We start from the raw sequence: 23,810 nt of genomic DNA, 5'->3' as shown, positions 1-23,810 counted from the left end.
CTTCAGCCAAGAACTACAGAAAAAAATCCTTTGGCCTTTCAAAAGGGTTTGAGACTATTCTGTGACTTTCTCTAATATGTTTCCCTTAATATTTTTCCACCACCCTGACTGAATCCCCACACGGTGATACAACCACAATGTGAAAGTGTAAGTGTTTTCACTACTTACAGACACTGGGGAGCACTCAGCACACCTGGAGACCACAGACACAGAGGTCAGGGAGCCCAGGCAGGGAGGAGAGAAGGGACTTGTAAGCCAATGGCTTTATTAAGTCCAGGGTGTTATCTGACAGGTTTCCAGCAGGGAGCATTAATGATGTGTTTAAAGCAAGCAAACACTAGGACCAGGAGATCACAGTGTGGCTGAGAGATGCTCACTATATTTGTTTATTTATTTATTTTATTCTTGCTATTATTTTTTGAGATGGAGTTTTGTGCCTGTTGCCCAGGCTGGAATGCAATGGCACAATCTCAGCTCACCATAACTTCCACCTCCCGGGTTCAAGCAATTTTCCTGCATCAGCCCCCAGGGTAGCTGGGATTACAGGCGTGCACCGAGGTGGTCACTTTAAATTTGAGGGCAAATGTCAGAACTGTCAGTTTAAAGAAAGCAGCCGGAGAGAGGGGAGCCCAGCATACCAAGCATGAGAGATGCCTCTAAGATTTTATCTCTGGCCACCAACTGGAGCCACTTGAACCAGGTACAGTATTAGAAACTGCCATGGTGACCAAGCCCTGCCTCTGATGTGAGGCAAGTAAACCTACACTTGAAACAATAAGTGCTAAGGCAATATGACATTGTGAGCACTCAAGACGTCCAGGGACACCAGCAGGGTGTGGCGCTGTGCCCTGGAGTCAGGATATTGGGTTCTGGCCTCTGGGAGTGAGAAATGAAAATGACTTGTCCCTGCTCCCCTGACATTGATCTTCCCGCCCTGCTTCTCCCTCTTCTGCTCCTAAACCCATGTGCAGTGCTCAGCCCCAGACGTCACTGCCCCCATGGTATCCACCGTGCTGCCTACTGCACACAAACACAGACCACAGGAGGTGACAGAAATCAGTGTTTGGGACCCCTGGTTGATTGTGAAAGAGGGAGAACAGTAAAGTTACATCTACAGAGAGTGGGACTCATCGGGCTGGAAGGTGATGGAGCTGTCACATGACATATGTGTGACCTCATGTGGAATGTGCAGATCCATGAGGAATAATAAAACACGCAGCCTGGCCTGGGAATGCTGCCGTCCACACTTCCCTCCCCATCCACCAGAGGGCGGAAGAGTCCCTCCTGGCTTGGAGCCTCCCTGGGGGTTGCTGACTTCTCTCAGGGCCCACAGCCCAGCATGGTCCACCCACACCAGGGTCACCTTGGCTCACATCCTCCTCACCCTCTGACATCCCCACAGGGACTGTCTGTTCCTCCCTACAGCCTGGCAGCCGCTCCCTCTACAAACAACTCCTTCCCCCACATTCCTTCCTTCTTGGATCTCAGCCAGTAGGACATCTCCCAGGGCAGCGCTGGTGCACGTGAAGCCACACTGGACACTTTCCCTTCATAAGCTCCTTCCATCCTCATCAATTGTTTCCGTCACTGCTCTCTAAATGCCCACCCATGCTCCATCCATTTTGTTCTCTGGGGCATCCCAGGCCAAGCCTAGCACTGACACAGAACAGCGGCTGCCTGAGGGCCCACAGAGTCCCTGGGAATCAGTCAGACACCCTGCGACCTGCCTGCTGCACCCCAGGAGGCTCAGTGAATGTGGTGGTCATACAAGGGTACCATCTGGGATGTGGCTGCCTACCCCCGGCTGTCTCTGGTGAAGTCACAGGGGAAAACAGACCCGTCCTGTTTGCATGGGGGAAAAGGGAGGGTATTAGTTCTTTTTGCTCCCAGAAACAACCCTCTCGCCCTCTGAGTTGTGAGCAACATCCCTCCAGACAGGCTCTCTGGCCACTGCCCTTTCTTCCTCCAGAGAGAGCAGCTTGGCCAGGTCAAAACCCTCAGAGCAGACCCCGGAGTATGTCAGCACATGCAGGGCTGAGCCCATCATGACCACACAGTAAGTCGGGATGAATCTCTCCAGTTCTGAGCTCCTGCTCTGTCCCAGGCTTCCCCTCCTGAGTGTTAACGAGCCATGTCCTGCAGGATTCCTGGGTAACTACCTGCTTCCTGCTCAGACCTCAATCATGTCTGGATCACCACCACCTGCAGAGGTCTGTCCTGCAGACCTTGACTCAGCAACGGATGCATAAATGCACTCTCACACCCATTACAGTGATTAGAGTGGGCTAGGGATGGTCATCGGCTGCTTTCAGAGGGCAATTGCAGCCAACTGACCAAGACTCCCTCTCCATCCTCACATTCATTCAGGATACATTTCAGAACAGAGGTTCTAAGTCAACATGCTTGTGGATAATTAACATGGTTAAAAGAGTGGTTTTACGAACGATAAAAGCTTTAGGTTCTGGGGCCCAGAGTAAACATTATTAACGTGTAATTTCCCTTTGACCTCCGCTGAGAGGGTCATCCTGCAGAAAGGTTACATGATCAAATAAATCAGAGTAGAGACAAAGGGATGTGGGGTAAATAGACTTAGCTGGGGAAACTTGATTGCTTTTTTACACTGTGACTTAAAATTCTAACGTCATGAACTGGCTGCCTTCAGTCTGTTCCATCAAAACCTTTAGACCTTCCAAAAGGTTTGAGACTATTTTCTTCTAACTTTCCCTAACATTTCCCTAATATTTTGCCAGCCACCCCGAGTGAACCCCAACATCCTGTGGCACCACCACAGGAAGGGTGTGGGGACCACAGGACAACCAGCTGGGCAGAGAAGAGAGGACATCTGAGATGGTCAGGAAGAACTTGAAAAGCCCTGAACCCCAGCTCAGCTGCCAGACCCCAGGGAGCAAGAGAATGACTGAGAACTGTCCCTGTGACCATGGGACTCACAGCCCCCACTGAGCAACCAGCACAGGCCTCTCCTCCCAAGAGGCATGAGAGATTTACCCTGCACACCTCCAGGAAGGATGGTTTCCTCTGGGACACCCAGGTCCTGAATGTCCATCCTTGGAAGCTGCAGCCAAGTAAGACACAATCAGAGAAAGGAAGGGTCCCTCTCACCAGCCAACACTCAGCTCACCCACAGCACAGTCAGGCATCCCTGTGACAAGGACCTGGTGCAGCCCCAGGCCCCTGCACTGAAGGGAAGAGCCAGATGGGGATGAGAGAGAGCAAAGGGTGTGAATGTGCATCCTGACCCAGAGCCATGGGGACAGCAGGAGGCTGAGGCTCAGGACTGTGCTTGCCCAACCTATAGGGTATGTGTGTGACTGTATGTGTCTGTGTGTTTCTCGTGTGTGTGTGTGTGTGTCTGTGATTCTGCACATTGTGTAGAGGTGGGTGAGAGAATCTGCTGAAGGAGGTAGAGCAGTTCCCAGGGGCCTGAAACACAGAAAAAAGGAAAAAGAGAAGGAGGGAAAAGGAGGCTGGACTGAGGGGAGGGGACGAGAGGTGTCCTGGGTACAGACCCCGCCCATGAGACTGATAAGTGCTCCTGCCAGGGAAGAGGCTCAGTGCAGAAGGAGGAAGGACAGCAGAGCTGGCAGCCGGGATCTGAAAGTTTCTGGATCCCAGGCTCATCTCCACAGAGGAGGACACGCAGGCAGCAGAGACCATGGTGTTCCCCTTAGCACCTCCCTGCACACAGCGCATCACCTGGCAGGGGTTCCTGCTCACAGGTGAGGAGAGCACAGGAGGAGGAAGTGCAGTTACTGGCTGGGGTCTCCTGGGGAGGAGGGGCTTCTAAAAAAGAAACAAGGCTCTGTTAGAGCCTAGATAGGGGGAAAATACACCAGAAAGGGACAGGGGTCGAAACAGGAAAATCTCAGTGAACTGGAATTGGTAAGAGGCAAGAAAATCTTAGGTGTTCTGTTTTCTTGGTTAATTATCACTGGCCACTACATTTCATAAAATGATAATAACTATATCAATGACACTTAAAAACATAAGCAGGGCATGAAACAGTGTCCTCAGCCAAAAACCTCAACAGTTGGAAAAGGAAAAAAACACCACCAGGAGGATGTGGAGGGCCCCAGAAACTCTCACATCTACAGGAGTCTGCAGTCTTTCCCAGGTACTAGGGTGCAACCAAGATCACAAAGCGTCTGTCCTCATGGAGCTCATGCTCTCATGGGGAGGAAGACAAACATGCAAAGAGATCTAGAATGTGAGGTCAGGTGTTGACAAGAGCCCTGGAGGGAACAGAGCAGGGAAAGGTCAGAAAGGGAAACCCAGGGTCTCCAGAGGTGTCAAGAAAGAAGGCTTCTAAGGGTGCCCTGATGTGAACAGGATCTGAGGGCAGTGGGGAGGGAGCCAGGCAGCCCTCAGAGAAGAGGATTCCAAACAGCAAAAAGGCCAAGGTCAGGAGTGTTGAAGGAATGGGGTTCATGCTGCTGACCCTGACCCAGTAGAACAGTAGGACACACAAACACACACACAGGCACAAAAGGTGTATGTGTGTGTCTCTTCAAGGCTGAGGATTGAAGAGACCTTCTCAGGACTCAGAGCCCATCTTTTCACCCCAATATAAAGGTCTCCATATTGACAGATGCCCTCTCTACCTCCTAGGATCACTTTTAAACTTCTGGAACCCACCCACCACTGCGCAAGTCATGATCGAAGCCCAGCCACACGTTGTTTCAGAGGGGAAGGATGTTCTTCTACTTGTCCACAATTTGCCCCAGAATCTTACTGGCTACAGCTGGTACAGAGGGAAAATCAAGGACATCAACCATTACCTTACAGCATATTTAATAGACACTCATGAAATTATATTGGGGCCTGCATACAGTGGACGAGAAACAATATATTCCAATGCATCCCTGCTGATCGAGAACGTCACCCAGAATGACACAGGATCCTACACACTGCAAGTCACCACGCACGGTGATAGGAATAAAAGAGTAACTGGACATTACACCTTACACCGTGAGTGATTCCACAGGATCCCTGGGTGGTGTCGGGTGGGGGGTGGTCACTTCTACTTTGCACACACAGGATTGTCAGACCTGGACTGTCTGTGTCCCTCTCTGCATTATGTCCCATGTTGGGGTTTGGGCATTTAGCACAGGACACATGCAGGGGAGACCAACTTCCACAGATCAGAATTCCTTTCCTGCATCCAGACCCCACAGACACTCACTGCAGAGGAAGGACAGTCTGATGGGGGGACTCAGCAGGAGATCAGTCTCAGCCAAGCATCTCATGCCCTCTCCATAAACCTGACCCTGAGGAAGACCCTGGAGAATGGAGTATGGCTTGTCCTGAGGTGTCCCCTGGGATACTCTCAGAGCAGCTCTGCCCTAGAAGCCCCAACCCCAGACCCTATCCCAAAATCCTTACTCCAGATAAAGCTGAGGAGCCTGTGCGAGGGCCGGGTTGTGGCTTCCTGGGAAAAGCTTACTGGGAGCCAGGATTTACCAGCTGTCTGAGGACTGTGGCTCCTGGAGCTGCTCACCAGCCAGGGCTCAGCCCTCAGAGCCTCATCTGGACAAGGACAGAACCTTCTTCACCCGATACTCAGAGTAGAGAGGACAGAAAGACAAGCTTTGTAGGCCATCAGCCAACTACCTTGGGAGGTTTAGGACACTCCATAGAAAGTCCAGTGTCCCCAGAAGCAGAAACAGAAGACAGAAGATGTACCTGGCAGCAGCTTGTCCACAGGGATCTGACCTAAAGGTGCTCTCTCATGGAGGCAACTCATAATAAATGCTGTTTGTGGGAACACCTCCTCTGTGCCAAGCATTAGGTCAGGTGAGTAATTTAAAGTGTATTTACAGATAGCATGAAAAGCCACAGACTTTGATGGAGAAAAAGCTTATTTGATGGAGAGAAAACTGAGGCACAGGAAGGCACAGTCACCCAACCAGAGTCACACAAACACCAAGGGCAGGTCAGAGTCCTGTGAGGTCTGTCTGCAGCCACAGGCCCATCCTCTCCACCAAAAGTGAGGTCTTACTGGGGTCTAAGGACCCTACAGTCATTTACTGGCTCAAATCATTTCTTCTTAAGCATCCAAACCTCAGAGAAGTGAGGGCAAATGGACAGTCGATTAGTTTGTACTCCACAACTAAATCGCCTGCCTCAACTGTCAGAGTCAGGGCAAAACTGTCCCGGCCTCCCCCTTAGATCTTAACCCCGATCACTGAATCTAAAATCCGGTGTTTCCCAAAGTGGTGACGTCACTCTCGTGAGAGGATACAGGAGAGGCCTTTGTTTTCTTTCCCCATTCACACCCTGCACCAGCACAGGCCCAGAGAGAGACACATACTCAGGAGTTCTCATGTCAAAAATGAAGGAATTGAATGAAGGAAGGAATGATCTGTAACCTCTTTAGGGACTGGATCCTGGATGCAGAATCCTAGGAGGTTCTAGCCACAGCTGTTCTTTGTCCTTCAGAGTCTCACATCTATGTTTCATCCCCCCTCTACCTCTTGCCCTAAAGCCACCCCACCTCATGTGACTTTGAAGCTCCTTGGCCACTGGAGGGTTTTCAGGGCTCCCTGGACCTGGACTGTGGCACTGGAGGCACCCGGTCCCTCGGGTGTCTGAGGTCACTGTAGCCCCCTCTGCTCACTGACATAGGTGTCTCTGGCTCTCTCTGCTCCTCCGTGTCCCTCATCTTCCTCCCCCTTCATTCTAACTGGCAAGGCGTGTCCTGCACAGTTTCCTCCACCTTAGGGCTTCTCCAGACATTCCTTCTAACTAGGCTTATGATTCTGTTCCCTTCCCACTCACAGTGTGTCTGGGCCCACCTCCCAGGAATTAGGAAAGGCACAGAAATCAGCTGGAGTTGCCGCTCCTGCCAGAACATCTCAAGCCAATGTCCCCAGGTCACTAAGAGAATGAGCTTCCACTGTGTCCCCATCCAGGACTCTTTCCCTGTGTGAGGCTGACCTGTGGAAAACACCATGGGACAGGGATGGGAAGTACCTCCATCCACTCCTATAACTGCCAGACAAGTTCTTCTGGCCTCCTGCACAAACAATACCAACTTACAGACAGAGTGATTTGCAGTAAAGAAGGAGATTTTAATTACTCCAAATCTGCCAAACAGGAGGACAGAGGTTTATTATTTCTCCAATCAGCCTCCCCAGTGGATCAAAAGTTAGAGATTTTCAAGGAGTTGGCCGGGCACAGTGGCTCATGCCTGTAATTCCAGCACTTTGGGAGGCTGAGGTGGGTGGATCACAAGGTCAGGAGATTGAGACCATCCTGGCTAACACGGTGAAACCCTGTCTCTACAAAAAAATTAGCCAGGCATGGTGGCACATGCCTTTAGTCCCAGATACTCTGGAGGATGAGGCAGGAGAATCACTTGAATCCGGGAGGTGGGGGTTGCAGTGAGCCAAGATTGCGCCACTGCACTCCAACCTGGGTGACAGAGCGAGACTCTGTCTCAAAAAAAAAAAAAAAAAAAAAAGATTTTCAAGGAGTTTCAGGGACACAGGACTGAAAAATAAGTACTGCTAATTGTTTGGGGATGAAATCATGCAGGTGGGGGAAATGATCTGTCTTTGTGGAATCCGCCTCTAGGTGGGTACCACATGACTGGATGAGCCATTAGTCTTCGGTAAGGATGATGTCGGCTGGTTGCCAGAATGCAAAATCTGAGAAACATCTCAAAAGACCAATCTGAGGTTCTACAATAGTGATGTTATCTACAGGACCAATTCATCACTAATTTTGTAAACTCCGGCCTAATGACATTGGAACAGTAAGGGATTATAGACTGTGCCTACATTTTAGCAGAATTCAGGCTGCTCCTATAATCTTAATCTCATGATCTTTCATTAGTTTTACAAAGGCAGTCCCTGGGCAATAAGGGAATTAGTTTCACGGAGGAACTATTATCACTCCTGCTTCAAAGTTAAAGCATAAACTAAATTCCGCCCATGGTTAGCCTGGCCTATGCCCAGGAATGAGTGAGGACAGCCAGCCTGAGGCTAGACACCGGATGGAGTCGGCCATCTAGTTTGCTCTCACTGTTGTCATCTTTGCACTGACTCACCGGGGAGTCACAGGCTGGACAAGCCTGCAGTCCCCAAACCCCATGGGCTCATTTCACCCATGTCACTCGTAATTACATCCGCAACCTGCTGTGGAGCTCACATTCTCCAGTCACTTCCTAGAGGCTTCTGGTTTCCTGTCAGGCACATAACAAGCTGGAGATTTGTCATTCAGTTCCAACAGCAAGTAAAACGCTGAACAAACTCAAAACTCAACAACTCTTCAAAATCCCTAAGAGATGTGAGGTCTCAGTGCCAACTGACCCACATATTGGAGAGAGTGACAGGCAAAGACAGATCAGCAACCGCATCTGAGCAGAAATCCCGGCACAGAAACCCCAGTGGGAACCAGTGCTGGGGACAGAGAACCTGAACTGTAACTGGTGAGTTGCCAAAGAATCAATGCGGACAAGACCCAGAGGGAAACACTCGAGGGGATGGACCACTTTTGACAACAGGGGCACTTTTTGTGACTCTTAGCTTCTGGAGCTCTACCAGGCTTTTGCAGTGAATATTCACTAAAAATATCCTCATCCTTTCTGTGGGGGGAGGGTAAAGGAACAACCTGAAGATATGCCAGTGAATTCTATTCTTCTTAATAAGACCTGCCTTTAAGAGAAACTATTTTATCACAGCCTAATCAGCTAGGGTTTTGTCAGAGCCTAAATGGCCTGGAGGAGAGAAAATATTCCACTCCAAATTCCTCTAGCTATTATATCTCACCTATAATGAGGACAAACCTGAGAGGCTTCAGGTTTTTGTGTTCTGGGCTGTGTCCTTGGCTGTGAATGTCACAAGTGCCCCTTGTGACATTCACAGCACAGGGGCATTTGTGATATTCACAGCCCAGGGCACAGACCTCATCCAGGACCACAGAACCCTTCCCTCTCCACTCACTACCACATCACTGAATGCCTGCTCTCTCAAGTCCCTTTACCCACTACATCATGTCTGACTTTCCACAAATCATGTAAGACAGACTATGACAAAATATATATATATAAATATATAAATATATATATATGCAATTTGAAAAGCAAGGATCAGAAAAAAACATAGATGTGACAGATGTGTTGAAATTATCAGACTGGGATTTTTTTTTTTTTTGAGATGGAGTTTTTGCTCTTGTTGCCCAGGCTGGAGTGCAGTGGCATGATCTCAGCTCATTGCAACCTCTCCCTCCCAGGTTCAAGTAATTCTCCTACCTCAGTCTCCTGAGTAGCTGGGATTACAGGCTCCTGCCACCATGCCTGGCTAACTTTGTATTTTTAGTAGAGATGCATTTCTCCATGTTGGTCAAGTTGGTCTCAAACTCCCAACCTCAGGTGATCTGCCTGCCTCAGCCTCCCAAAGTGTTGGGATTACAGGTGTGAGCCACTGCACCCAGCCCATACTGGGAATTTAAAAGAAATGTGATTAAGGGTCATAATTTAAAAAGTAGACACCATACAGGAACAGATGAATGATGTAAGCAGAGAGACGATTATTCTAAGAAAGAATCAACAGAAATGCTAGAGATAAAAACTACCGTTAGAGAAATGAAGAATGCCTTTGATGGGCTTACTGATAGACTGGACACAGCCGAGGAAAGAATCCCTAGCTGGAGGATGTGTCAATAGGAACGTCCAAAACTGAAACAGGAAGTTCAAAAAGGGTGGAGAAAAAACAGCAGAACAACATATTCAACTACATGTTTAATATTTTGTATTGAAAATAGGATTTTTAAATTTTATCATTGTGGGTGAACTACAAAGTCTGTAACATACATGTAAGGGGAATACCAATGGTTTGGGGGAGCAGTTGGAGGTGGCCAGGTGGGTGCTATCTGATGGTTTTACTGTCTGTTCCACATATGCCTGTTTCCTCATGAGGATGCCATTTTCATAAGTTGGGGTTCTTCATGTGGAGAGACACACGAGCCACTGGCATCTCACTTAGACTCTTCCTAATTAACATGAACTTAAACTCTAGTTGTGTTTCCTGAGGTTACGAGAAAATGAAGAAAGCATTTCACATACGTGTTGTGGGCTCCTCCCCATTTTTCCTAACTCTGCACAGAAATGAGAAGCAGGGAGCTCTTTCTATATTTACTAACACAACACACATCACTTCTCTTAATTTGGCATCATTCCTCCCTTTATGTAATTGACACACCTAAGACTCTCTCTCTCACCAGTTCTGTCCTTTGATTGGGACTCTCTACTTGGGGAGTGGCTCATTTCAACTCACCTTCGGCTTCTTCCTTTGAGCATAGTGTGATCCTGCTGGAATTCACAACACACCTAAACCTTATTTTGCTATCAAGAGAAATACTACTGCCAGCAATTGATCTTAGATGTTTGGACCATCAATAAAAATGTCGACTTATGAAAAAATTTTCATGTTGCCACCAAATATTTTTTGTTACTAGAGTCAGAACATAACATGAGGTCTGAACTCCTGACAACTTTTTATATTATTACAAATTGAGCAGCCAAAATCTAAAAATCCAAAATCTGAAATGCCCCAAAATCCAACACTCCTCACCACTTCTGTGATGCGAGAAAGAAGTGCTCACTGGAGCATTTTGGATTTAAACTTTTTCAGATTTTGGATGCTAAACCATTAAGTACACTGCAAATATTCCAAAATCAAACCAAGCTAGAAATCCAAAACACTTCTGGTTTTAGGCTTTCTGCATAAGGAATCCTTTATTCATATAAACTATAGGCATGAAGCTGTACAGCAGATCTCTAGAACCTCCTCATCCTGCATAACTGAAACTGCACACCCACTGAACAATACCCTATTCTCCTGACCCCAGCTCCTGGCAACTACCATTCTATTCTCTGACTCACTCTGGAATGCACTGATATGAGGTCCATAGTGTCAAAATCCTGGATTAAGAGAGTAGAATGTCTAATGAGACAAAGTATCTGCAAGACTTCTTCCCAAATTTTGGTCTCATGTCCAAACACTTATGATCCATGAGGTGCAGATTTCCAGCAGTTCCTGCTCCCCCTTTCCACCAGCCAGTTCTGCACTTGCAGACATCCACATGTATTTCTAGAAAGATCCACATGGTCCTCACCTTCGCTCTACAAGGGGAAAGAGAGTATCATGGACACAGAACATGGAACATGGTCTCTCTCCAAAGCTGCCAGCTCTTGCCTGTCTCCTTCACTCTTTCTAGATCATTCCTTGGACTCTGCTCTATCTTTAGAGTCACTGGCTCAAGTCAGTCACTATGAAACCACTGGGGGAAACTGCCCCACCTAGGGCCTCCACTGCCTGATGGCTGAACTGACCTCCAGGCTTGCCCCTGGCCTCCCTGTGTTACTTCTGCTGAAGTACCCAGTCCCAGGCCAGGCTTCCCAGTACCCACAGGGTACCCAAAGGACAATGGTAAGGTCCATCATCACCCATCTCTAGGACATCCTTGGAAAGGGAAACTGCAGAGAGAACATACCAGGGGGAAAAGTAAAACTGAAACTGAAAAGATTCCAGCAGCTGCATGTGCCAGGTGAGGACCACAAGGTGGGCCAGGCAGGCAGCTGGAGAGGGAGGGATTCAGAGACGCACCAGGAGCTGTGACTCTTGGTCCTGTGTCTTTGCATGACCCAACAGAGCTGCTCCATTCATGCTGGAGAAAGTCTGTACTTCTCCCACATAAAGCAGGCAGCCTCACTATCTCTGAGCCCTCAGATTGCCATGCATCTGTCTTGTAACACACACACACCTGCCATGGGGTTTGAAGGACTTCAGTAGGCTGAGAGATGGGAGATGCCAACTCTCACTGAAAAATGCCTTTGGAGGAATCAAACGTGCCACACAGGGTAATCAGAATTCTCTCTGTTATCTGCACAGTGGAGACTCCCAAGCCCTCCATCGCCAGCAGCAACTCAAACCCCAGGGAGGCCGACACTGTGACCTTAACCTGTGTACCTGAGATTCGGGAAACAAGCTACCTGTGGTGGATAAATGGTCAGAGCCTCCCAATCAGTAGCAGGCTGCAGCTGTCCAATAACAACAGAACCCTCATTCTATTCAATGTCACGGAGAATGATGCAGGATCCTATGAATGTGAAGTGAAGAACCCAGTGAGTGCCAGCCGTAGTGATCCAGTCACCCTGAATTTCCTTCGTGAGTATCTTCTGTTCCTCTGTGGGCCCAGGCTTCCATCCCAGATACACATGGCCAGTGGCCAGGCCTCTCAGGTCGAAATACAGAGACCTTTACCCCTGGACATTGAAGCTGGCCATGATTTTCTGCCCTGGGCAAACCAGAGTAGGCCTAGCCTTAATCAAAAAAGGGAAGAAAGGGGCTGCTCCTGTCACAGGAGGCTCAGGGTCCACAGCTTGTGATGAAAGAAACAGGTGTCTCAGGCTCCAGATTAGGGAACACAGCAGGGGTTTGCCTGGGACTTCGGTGCTGTGACTTGGTTCACAGGGTCACTGTGGCCCTTCCACAGACCAGGAGCTTCCCCTTCCCCCTGACAATATCACCTGTGGCTTTTTCTCTTTGCTCCAGATGGCCTGGATGCCCCTCCCATTTCTTCTTCATACAACTATTACCATCCAGGGGAAATCCCCAAGGTCTCCTGTCTCACAGACTCTCACCCACTGGAAGAGCATTCTTGGCTGATTGATGGGAAGTTCCAGCAATCAGCACAAGTGTTCTTTATCCCCAAAATCACTAAGACATGGAGGGGTCTATAACTGTGTCATCCATAACTCAGACACTGGCAGAACACATCTCATAATCAAGAGGATGACAGTCCCTGGTAAGTGGATCCCTAGAGCACTGGCAATGTTTCCCAGTGAGGTCTATCTGGATAGCAGGAAACAGCCACCTGCCCTCTGCAAAGGGAGAGGGGACATCAAAAACCCATGACAGGGAATGTTTCTACTCCAAAGCCACCAGCTTTGGCCTGTCCACTTCACTCTTTCTAGATGATTCTCTAGACTATACACTAACAATGAACAATCTGAAAGGAAATTAAGAATTTCAATTGACATTAACATCAAAAGGAATAAAATATTTTGAAATAATTTTAACCAGAAAGGTCAAAGGATTCTACTCTGAAAACTACAAAACATTGCTGAAAGAAATTAAAGATGACATCAATAAATAGAAAGACATTTCATTTGCATGGACTTGAAGACTCAATACTCTTAGGAAGACAGCACCACCCAAAGTGAGCTGCAGTTTCAGTCAACCCCGACCAGAATCCCAGTAACAGTTTCTGCAGAATTAGAAAAATCTGTCCTAAATCTGACCTGACAGGCTCTTATTAATGACTGCCACAACATAGACACTGAGAGAAAGAAGCAACCATGGGAAGGTGGAAAGTTCTAGTGACACAGAAAATAACAACCAGCCCTTCTCACATCTCAAAGCATTCAAAAATATACGAGTGCAGCAGGGCCAGTAGGGAATTCACCAAAGACTAATCACCAAGCTAGAAACGTGGTGAGGAACAAAAGGAGGCAGGAATATATCAGACTTGTCCACTCCCACTTTTGCCCGCTAATCTGATGCTGAAAGGAAATGCTGACTGGAGTATTTTGGATTTTGAATCTTTCAGATTTGGGATGCAAATCAGTAAGTGTATGGCAAATATTTCAGAATCAAAAAATGTCAGAAATATAAAACCCTTTTCATGCTAAGTCTTATGCATAAGAAATACTCAATCTGTGTGAACTATAGGCATCAAGCTGTACAGCAGATGTCTAGAACCTCCGCATCTCCCATAACTGAAACTGCACACCCATCAATAACTCCTCATTCTCCCCACTACCAGCTCCTGGCAACCAGCAGTCTCTCCTCTGATTCACTTTGGAATCCACTTAAATGAGGTCCCTAGAGTAGTCAAACCCATGGAATCAGAGAGTAGAATGTCCAATGAAAAAAAATGTTTGCAAAACTTCTTCCCAAATTTCTGTCTCATATCCATCAAACACACATGGTCCGTGAGGACCAGACTTCCAGCAGTTCATGCTCCCCATTTCCGCCAGTCAGCCCTGCATTTGCAAATGTCCATGTGTACTGCTAGAAGGATTTCCATGGTCCTCACCTGCCCTCTGCAGAAGGAGAGGAAACTTCAAGAACCCAGGACAGGGAATATGGTTCTGCTCCAAAGCCACCAGCTCTTGCCTGTCCCCTTCACTCTTTCTAGGTCATTCCTTGGACTCTGCTCTATCTTTAGAGGTCACTGGCTCAAGTCAGGCACTATGAAACATCTGGGGAAAACTGCCCCACCTTGTGCCTCCACTGCCTGATGGCTGAACTGACCTCCAGGCTTGACTCTGGTCTCCCCTGGCTTATTTCTGCTGAAACATCCAGTCCTAGGCCAGGCTGCTCAGTACCTTCAGGGTTTCAGGACAATGGGAACTCCCATTATTACTCATCTCTAGAATGTCCTTGGAAAGGGAAGCTGCAGAGAAAATACATCTAAGGGGGCAAAGTAGGATGGAATTTGGAAGAGACCCAGCAGTCGAACATTCCAGGTGAGGAACCCAAGGTGGGCCAGCCAGTCAGCTGATTAGGGAAGGACTGGGAGGGGCACCAGGGGCTGTGACTCCCACTCACATGTCTGTTCATGACCCAACACTGCTGCTCAATTCACACCTGAGAAAGACTGTGCTTCCCTAGGACAGAGCAGGTGGCCTCACTGTCTTGGAGCCCTTAGATCATCGTACATCTGTCTTGTGACACAGATACCAGCCATTGGCTTTCAAGGACTTGGGTGGGCTGAGAGGTGGGTGGTGCAACTCTGATTGAAAGATGCCTGTGGCGGAATCAAAGATGCCACACAGGGCAATCTTCTCTCTGTTATCTCCACAGCACAGCTGCCCAAAACCTCCATCACCAAGAAAAAATTCGATGCTGTGGAACATGACGATCAGGTAACCTTAACCTGTGTACCTGAAATTGGACATGCCACCTATCTGTGGTGGGTTAATGGACAGAGCCTCCCGTTGAGACCCAGGATGCAATGGTCTGATGACAACAGGACCCTCACTCTACACAGCGTCACAAGAAATGACACAGGATCCTATCAATGTGGAATACAGACATCAATTGGTGACATTCGCAGTAACCCAGTCACCCTAAATGTCCTCTGTGAGTATCTTTTGTTCCTCTGTGGGCCAGTCCACTAGCTCAAATCCAAACAGCCAGAGGCCAGGACTCTCAGTCTCTCTCAGGTTCAAGTACAACACCTTTACTTCTGGACACCCGAGCTGGCCATGACTTCTTGCCCTGGGAAACCTGGGTGGGCACAGTCTTGACCAAGAATATAGGGGGAGGGATGCTTGTCATGGGAGACTTGGGGTCCACAGCTTGTGATGGGAGAAACAGGTGAATACTTCAGGCTTTGGCTCAGTGAACACAGAGGGGGTTTGGCTCGGACTTCAGGGTGTGTCTTAGCTCAGAACAGTGTATCCCTTTAATGACCAGGACCATCACCTTCCCTCGGAGGAGTTTACCTGTGGCTTTATTCTTTTGCTCCAGATGGTCCAGACTTCCCCAGGATTTCTCCTTCAGATACCCTTTACCGTCGAGGAAGAAACCTCCACCTCTCCTGCTTCGCAGACTCTAACCCACCAGCAGAGTATCTTTGGGTGGTTAATAGCACGTATCTGCCACTAGGACAAGAGATCCTTCTCCCCCAGATCACTAAAAAGAATAGCGGGCTCTATGGTTGTTTTGCTCATAACTCAGTCACTGGCAAGAGAAATTTCGCATTCAAGAAGATCAAAGTCGTTGGTAAGTGAATCCCAGCATCATTGGCAGTAGGTTTTTAGATGGAGTCTATCTGGCTTTCAGAGAAAGTCAGGAAAACATTTTTATTCCCAGCCTGTGTCCCATAGGCACAAGCAAATCCTAAATTCTCCTCCTGAACCCTCCCAATTGGTCTCTACAGACTCTGTTTTCCTTGTTTTTCTGATTTCTCATGACTGACCTTGTGTCCGGCCTGAGCAATGTAGGGAGGGGGCTTTGTCAGGCCTGAGCCCTATGCGGTGGAAGAGGCTTCACAGAGGGACAAGAAGGAGAGGCCTCAAGATCAGTCGCTTCTTGTTGTCACCAACACATCCCTTTCTGTCACGTCTTTGTTTTCTTTTACCTACTGCATGAGCTTCAAGAAACATCTGAGGCTTTGAAACAAGCTCACACTTTTCCCCCAGATGAGAGGAGGAAGCCCCTTGGATGAGGGAGGAGCAGCTCAGACTCTGCTCCCTGCTCTGCCTCAGGCTCCTCTGTGACTGGCCCTGCCTGACTGCACCTGGGGTGGGACCAGTGTGTGTGGAGAAAGAGCCCTGGTGGCCTGTCATGAATTTGGCTAAATCGAGTAGCCAGTTTAAGCCAAGTGTCCTCTGGGTCAGCCTGCAGGGAAATAAGCAGATGGGAAGCCTCAGAGAAGACTCCTGAGCTGTGTCCTGTCTCTGACCTCAGTGGCTGTATGAGGCTGTGGGCACAGCACATGGGACACAGCACAGAGGACAGTGAGTGACGTACAGTTGGAGACATACAGAGATTCACCCATGGGGACTCTGCATGGCAGGAAAGAGATACATATATATATATATAGACTTTATATATACATAGTCTATATAAAGCATATACTATATATATAAGTATATATGTCTGTAAGTCTATATATATATGTCTTTGTAGACATATACATATATATACTGTATAGTATATATTGTATACATATAGTATAATTACTATACTATAAAGATGCAACCACAAAGAGGTGAAATCTTCTAATTGTATAGAAAAAGGCAATGGCCCTTTCTGACGTCCCAAAGCCTTCAAAAATACCTGAGTACAGCACGGCCAGTATGGATTTGATGGAAGACTCACTGCCAATCTAGAAACATGGTGAGAGGAATTTTTAAAAACTGAAACTGCAGGAATATAGTTGGCTAATCACTGCCCAGCACCCTTTCCACAAGAATTATGTATTCCTTGAAGGAACAATTAGAGACTACCTCATGCTGCATGCTGGTTCTTGGGGCACCTGATGGTAAAATAACATCACTTTCATATATTTTTTCTTTTTCTTTTTATTTGTTGAGATGGAGTCTTGCTCTGTCACCCATGCTGGAGTGCACTGGCGTGATCTTGGCTCACTGCAACCTCCACCTCCCAGGTTCAAGCCATTCCCCTGACTCAGCCTCCTGAGTAGCTGGGTCTACAGGTGCGTGCCACCACACCCAGCGAATTTTTGTATTTTTAGTAGTGATGGGCTTTCACTATCTTGGCCAGGCCATAACTGAGACATGAGAAAAAGATGCAACCACAAAAAGGTGAAATTTTCTAATGGTATAGAAAAAAACAATGACCTTGGTCTTGAACTCCTGGCCTCATGATCCACCTGCCTTGGCCTCTCAAAGTTCTGGGATTACAGGTGTGAGCCACTGCACCCAGCCTTCTTTTCTTTCCACGACAAATGCTTCAGAATGAAGTTCTCTTGGCTTCTCAGCTGGGGCCACTGTCGGCATTATGATTGGAGTGCCGGCCAGAGTGGTTCTTATGAAGCAGCCCTGGTTTAGTTTCCGTATTTCAGAAAGACTGGCAGATCCAATGGCCTTCCCCCTTTTCCTATTTCCTACAGGACTGACTGCCAGGCTTGGGAGAGGGAAAGAACTTCTTTGCCTCTATCTGGACCGGATCTCCTCCTCCTCCCACTAAACTGCTTCTCAGCACTAATTCCTGCAGGTCGCTTCCTCCTTGGTGTCCATGCTCTCTGGATCCCCAGTTTCTCTTAGAAATCATTATCCCCAGCCTCTTCTCATTTGTTTCCCAGATTCAATACTTTGTAAAACCCTCCTGGTCCTTTTTAAACATCTCTCGCTTGTGTCACTCTCTCCATTTCCATAAAACCTCCACAGTTGCTTGAAGTACTGATTGACTTCTTGTCTCCAGTCTTTGAAATGTTCCCTGCATATGACTGCCTCATTACCTTCCTGAAATCTAGTGAATTCACCTAATCCAGAATCCTCAGGGTTCTACTCTAGCCTATTTGATTTGTTCACATTTCTGCTTTTTACTAATCCTTCTCACTTCCTTTACCTTTATTCCCTAGTGTAAGTTTTCCATCCTAATAGAACTGTCTTCCTCCACATCCCTGCCCCTCCACCCCACATATACATAGAATTCGTACTTTCAATGCTATGCCTAAAATCAGGGTGATCCCAGCTCCACCATCTGCCCTTCAGGTTTACTCACACCCTCATCACAAGTAAACTCTGACCTCATGGAGAACAGAGACTCTAGCATTAATGTGTGAACCCGAGATTCAGGACACAACCTACCTGTGATGGAGACTTTTTCCCTGATGACCAATTCATGTGTTTATGAAAGATACAGAAATGAAGAAGGCAAGGTCCCTTCCCCAGGAAACATAAAGCCTAAGACAGGAGATAAGACCTGAAAATAATCATGATACCATAATACAAAGAATGGAGTCCAGGTGTGGTGGCTCATGCCTGAAATCCCAGCACTTTGGGAGGCTGAGGCAGGCAGATCATCTGGTGTCAGGAGTTCTAGACCAGCCTGGGCAACATGGTGAAACCCCATCTCTACTAAAAATATAAAAATTAGCTGGGTGTGTTGGTGGGTGCCTATAATCCCAGCTACTCAGGAGGCTGAGGCAGGAGAATTGCATGAACCCAGGAGGCAGAGGTTGCAGTGAACTGAGATCATGCCACTGCACTCCAGCATGGGCAACAGAGCAAGCAAGACTCTGTTTCAAAAAAAAAAAAGGAAAAAAAAAAGAGGATAGAAAGAAATGAATGCCAAAAGAAATCAGAGAATTCTGAAATATAGCTACACATTGGAATCACTGGGAAACATTTTTATAAGTGGATGCTCTAGCGCCATCCATAAATTGTGATTTAATGACCATTAAATCAAATGGATTATAGAGTGGGACCCAGGCATTGGTAATTTTTAAGTCTTCTGAGATGCTACTAACATGTAACTAGAATACAGAACCCCTGTTCTAATAGGTAGAATTCAGACCTACATCAATGATTTTTAGCTAGGAGTATCGGAATTACCTAGGGAACTTTTTCAACATACAGAAACCTATATTTTGTTGGCCCTACTCATTAATGGGCTACACAAAAACTAAGTAATCCATCTGAGAAACAGAAGGTAAATGGAAAAGCCACCTCATTTGATATGTTAAATTATATGGAAAGCATCGTCAAATGATAAGTAATACGCGATGCTAAACTGTCTCTAATTTATATTTATGGGTGTGTTACTGAGGGTTCCAAAATTATGAGTCCTAGAAATCTATTATCAGTCATAATGTCATATGCCACAGTAGTACCTAAGTTTCTGTGTGGGCCATGTCTTTATCACAATGAACTCTAATCAGGTTTCTAACCATAGTCATTTTCAATCTTGGTCATTCACAGACAGCTGTTTTGACTTCTTCTCAAAGCAGTTGCAATCAGCTACAGTCCAAAGTTGCTTCTTCTTCAAAAAGATTTATAAAAAAGACTCTGACAAGTACTCTTGAATATAAGTTTCTGATAACTTTAAGATCATACCTCTGGACATTCTAAGAAGTTTTAGATTTTTAATAAACAGGCTGATACTTTCATGAAATTGCCAACCAAGAATAAGCAGGAAAAAAATCTATTTCATTGGACTAAATAATAATGAGGATAATATTTTTACAATTTTTTATTTGGAAATTTGCTGATTCTTTAAATATTTTGTTTTCCAGATTCATGACTTTCTCTTTTAAGCAATCTATAGCTTACAGTCATTTGGTAAAGTACACTTTTGTAAACAAAAACAGAAATATTTATTTGTGCTCCTTACCTGACTGCCCCAGGAATGGGGAACTATTCATGAGTATTTATATGTTTATGGTAACACAGTTATTTGCACAAGTTCAGTAAGAATCTGCCCTTTCTATAACAGGACACATTTGAAACAACTGGTTATGTTACCAAGGCTTTGACTGGGATGTTATATTTGAGAATATACACAGAATGAATCCACAGGTACTGCAGGCAAATTCTGAAGTCAGCCTTGGTTTTCTTTTATAGTCTCAAAAGGTTTTGTTTTTTTTAAGTTTAATGTGAAGTTTCTTAGGAAAACTTCTAGCAAAGCAAACTTTAAAAAGAGCCTCCGTGGTGCATCGCTACTCTTGGTGCACTTATTTGAAGAATCAGGCCAAGTTTGATGAGACTCAACTTACTTTGCAAACAAATTTGTCTTTCTGGGAATTATCTTTGGTAAAAATAGAGACTCCTATAGAGAGAAAAAAATATGTTGAAAAGAAAGACTATAGTGCACCTGTGATGAGATTGCAGTTCTGCTCATTAAGTTTTTATTATCCACCTGTAGACTGAACTGGACCGTGGATTCTTCTAGCTACTTCAATCCAAAGCTCTCCCATGGAATTACTAAGAACAAGACCTCCTCTGTTCCTGAAGCCCTTTAAGCTGGAGGTGGACAACTCAATGTAAATTTCAAGAGATAACCCTCATGCCTGAGGTGTGAGCCACTTAGAGACTTCGCTGAATTGTTCGACACACCATGACGAGAGACCCTCAAACTGCAGACCAGGACAAGAGTTGACAACTTCACACTGTGGACAGCTTTTTCAAAGATGTCAGAACAAGACTCCTCTCATGATGAAACTTTCACCCCTCTTAATTTGTTCTTGCTTATGCCTGCCTCCTTCACTTGGCAGGATAATGCTGTCATTAGAAATTCACCCACCGTTCTGGTATTATACTGCCCAGGGGGAGCTGCCCAAAACAATGCCTCACAAATGAAAGTCAATTAGATGTATAACTAAATTAGTTGTAACTTTGCTTTATGATGCATGTTCACAGCCAGTGATGGCCAGTGGAGTCTCTCAGGCTGCATCTTTCTCACCCTGACCCTCCTGCCTCTCACTTTTACTTATATGGATGCTTCTGATTTCACTGGGCCACCCCAGATTATCCAGAATACCCTCAAGATACTTAACTTCATTACCACTGCAAAGCCTTTTTACCAAGAAAGGTAGATGCATGTGTCAGGGATTAGAATGTGGACACTTTTAGAGATCACTGTTCTGCCTAACACTGGTAACCTTCTTTTGTAAAATGTATTTATTATACTTTATGTTCTGGGGTACATGTGCAGATCATGCAGGTTTGTTGCGTAGGTATACACATGCCATGGTGGTGGTTTGCTGCATCCATTGCCCTGTCATCTACATTAGATATTATCTCCTAATGCTATCCCTCCCCAATCCCCCAACCTCCTACTATTCCTCCCCTAGTTCCCCACCCACCAGGCCCCAGTGTGTGATGTTCCCCTCCCTGTGTCCATGTGTTCTCATTGTTCAACACCCACTTATGAGTGAGAACATGTGGTGTTTGCTTTTCTGTTCTTGTGTCAGTTTGTTGAGAATTATGGTTTCCAGTTTCATCCATGTCCCTGCAAAGGGCATGAACTCAACCTTTTTTATGGCTGCATAGTATTCCATGGTGTATATGTGCCACATTTTCTTCATCCAGTCTATCATTGATGGGCATTTGGGTTGGTTCCAAGTCTTTGCTGTTGTGAACAGTGCTGCAATAAATACATGTGCTAACACAGGTAACTTTCATAAACTTCACCCACAACGCAAATTTGTTTTGTATAGTTTAAAACAAAGACAATAACAGTCCTTTCCCAAAACAAACCTCCTTCTTGCCTGGGAACTAGACTGCCTTTGTAGGACTAACAAATTAGCCACAAGATTAGAAATTATGGTTCAAGAGTCATGCACTTCAAGGCTACAAGATTCTGACCCTCCCTAAACTGCTCCTAACATCAGTGTTTGAGATACGTTGTGGATCCGGCACTTGATGGATCAGCTGGCACCACCCAGATTGATAAACTGGGTCATCTGATCTCGTGACCCACCACTGAGGAGCTGACTCAGCACAAAAGGACAGCTTCAACTTCCTATGATTTCATCTCCCACTTTACCAATCAGCACTCATGCTATATCAGCTAATACTAAAGTTACTTAGATATACAATTTGAATGAACTCCATGGTCTAAGTCAAGATGCCTATGATAACCCATCAGTTTTCAGTGCTATGCACATAATTTGAAGAACGACTGGGATTCAAGGGGATATAAGTCTAATATTAACTAGGGATGAACTCACGGAGAACCAGGATGGCCACCTTGTCCTTCCTAAGTCCTTAAAGCTTTTATCATTACAAAATCTGAATTCCATAACTCATCATGGAAATGAAAAATATTAAATGGAATATATTGGTGTGGTGACATCAATTGCTTAGAGCATTTATAACCAATGTTTGGCCCCATATTCCTGAGAAAACAATCAAAGCTTCAGGTACTCCTCATCACCTGGTGCTACATTTAAACATCTTTAAATGAGATTTCATTCAATTGTTATTTTCAATGCATGTTTTCTCACTCTGGTTGTATAAAAGTTCTCCCATGCAAGGCGGCTCATGTTACCATACTAAGTTATTATGTTACAGTGTATTCTCACCAGGTAAAAGTTTCTATGGTTCAATAAATATAATCAACTTTTGCACATCTAGAACCTAAAGATTGGATCTTCTAAGAACAACAGAGAAACACTGTCCTTGCCATCCGGATTGCAGCAAAACGTTGGAACCTTGAACTTTGGTTTCATAACATGACAACTGTGAAGGGCCCCTCCACATGCTTGGAAACATACACCCATTGGAACCCTTAAGGAAAAGCTACCCAGGGAACTTTCTCCCCAGAAGAAGCTGGCATCCTTGATGTGAAAAGTTTTCTAAGATCACGGATCAAGGCTTCTACCATCATGAGATTGTTATCTTTGAATATTTTTTTCTTTTTTGGGCCTCTATAAACAACAGAAATGAAAAGCAGGTCTGTTGCGTGCACGTATGGGGTACACTTTTATTTGTGAAGGATTTTACAGCCAGCCTTATACATAGATAACCTTATGTTTTGATAGATAAATGATAAAGGCCCAATGTAGGTGAGAAACCTTAATGGTATGTATGTTGCCTCATACCCAGTCAGAATCAGAACATTAATTCACTCCTCTTAACCTACATTATGAGTTTGAAACATTGCCAGGAGGCCTTCACTTTTATATAATAGAAGGGCATTATGTGTTATGACCTTTTTATGTGGTTTGAAATACATTAAGGAATGATTAGAAATGTGTCTTTCATAATAAGCTCTATAGCAGATTCTACTGTAAAGGCTGTGGTTACACAACAGGTTTTAAATTCTCATGTGAAAGTTATGCTAAATAAGGGAATTGGCTAAACAGAAAAGTATCTGTGCAGCTGCTGGCACTTACGGCCTATGGAGAAAACATCAGGTATTACAGAGATTTAGTTGTAGAAGATTAACAAAAAGGTTGCTTAGTCAAGTGAGTAAGCTCTTTACCCAGCTTGTTCTTTGATGTCTTTAATTTTAAGTGATTTGGTTTATGGGGACCCTGAGCAAAAAGTATACTCTAAACTCTTGGTATTATCCTCCTGATAGTCATAGTAAGTCTCCCTGGTGCACTGTATTTTCTCAAAGCTGTTAAATGTTTGCATGCAGTCATCTCTAGAATGTCAAATGATTCCTCTTCAACCAGAATGACCCAAGTTGAAAGAAAGGTGCAATCCTGAGGACACCAAAACCTATGAATGATATGTTGAGACCAGAAACCCAAATTGATGGTAACTGAGAATGGCCCTGGGACTGTATGTTTTGGTCACA

The 23,810-nt window shown here is 45.7% G+C and overlaps 1 protein-coding gene across 2 annotated transcripts; it reads left to right on the top strand.

Annotated features, from left to right (window-relative positions):
* Positions 1-2: 2 nt before the first annotated feature.
* On the top strand, positions 3-21,836 carry LOC110569252 (pregnancy-specific beta-1-glycoprotein 8-like). Of its 2 annotated transcripts, XM_064381270.1 has the most exons (7): positions 3-700; positions 2,751-3,083; positions 4,627-4,986; positions 11,913-12,188; positions 14,892-15,170; positions 15,561-15,815; positions 20,427-21,836. In XM_064381270.1, exons 2-7 carry the CDS (start codon positions 2,939-2,941, stop codon positions 20,429-20,431), a joined length of 1,320 nt encoding a protein of 439 aa, XP_064237340.1. In that variant the 5' UTR covers positions 3-700; positions 2,751-2,938; the 3' UTR covers positions 20,432-21,836. The 2 variants fall into 2 exon arrangements, with proteins under 2 accessions (XP_064237340.1, XP_064237339.1); XM_064381269.1 differs by lacking the exon at positions 20,427-21,836 and having other exon boundaries at positions 15,561-15,931.
* The last annotated feature ends 1,974 nt before the right edge of the window (positions 21,837-23,810 follow it).

This window comes from Aotus nancymaae, unplaced genomic scaffold (genome assembly GCF_030222135.1).
Source record: "Aotus nancymaae isolate 86718 unplaced genomic scaffold, 86718_ANA_hifiasm-v0.15.2.pri h1tg000028l, whole genome shotgun sequence".
Taxonomy (NCBI): Eukaryota; Metazoa; Chordata; class Mammalia; order Primates; family Aotidae; genus Aotus; species Aotus nancymaae.
The sequence above is the reverse complement of the archived record's forward strand: the minus strand, read 5'-3'. Positions and strand labels throughout refer to the sequence as shown.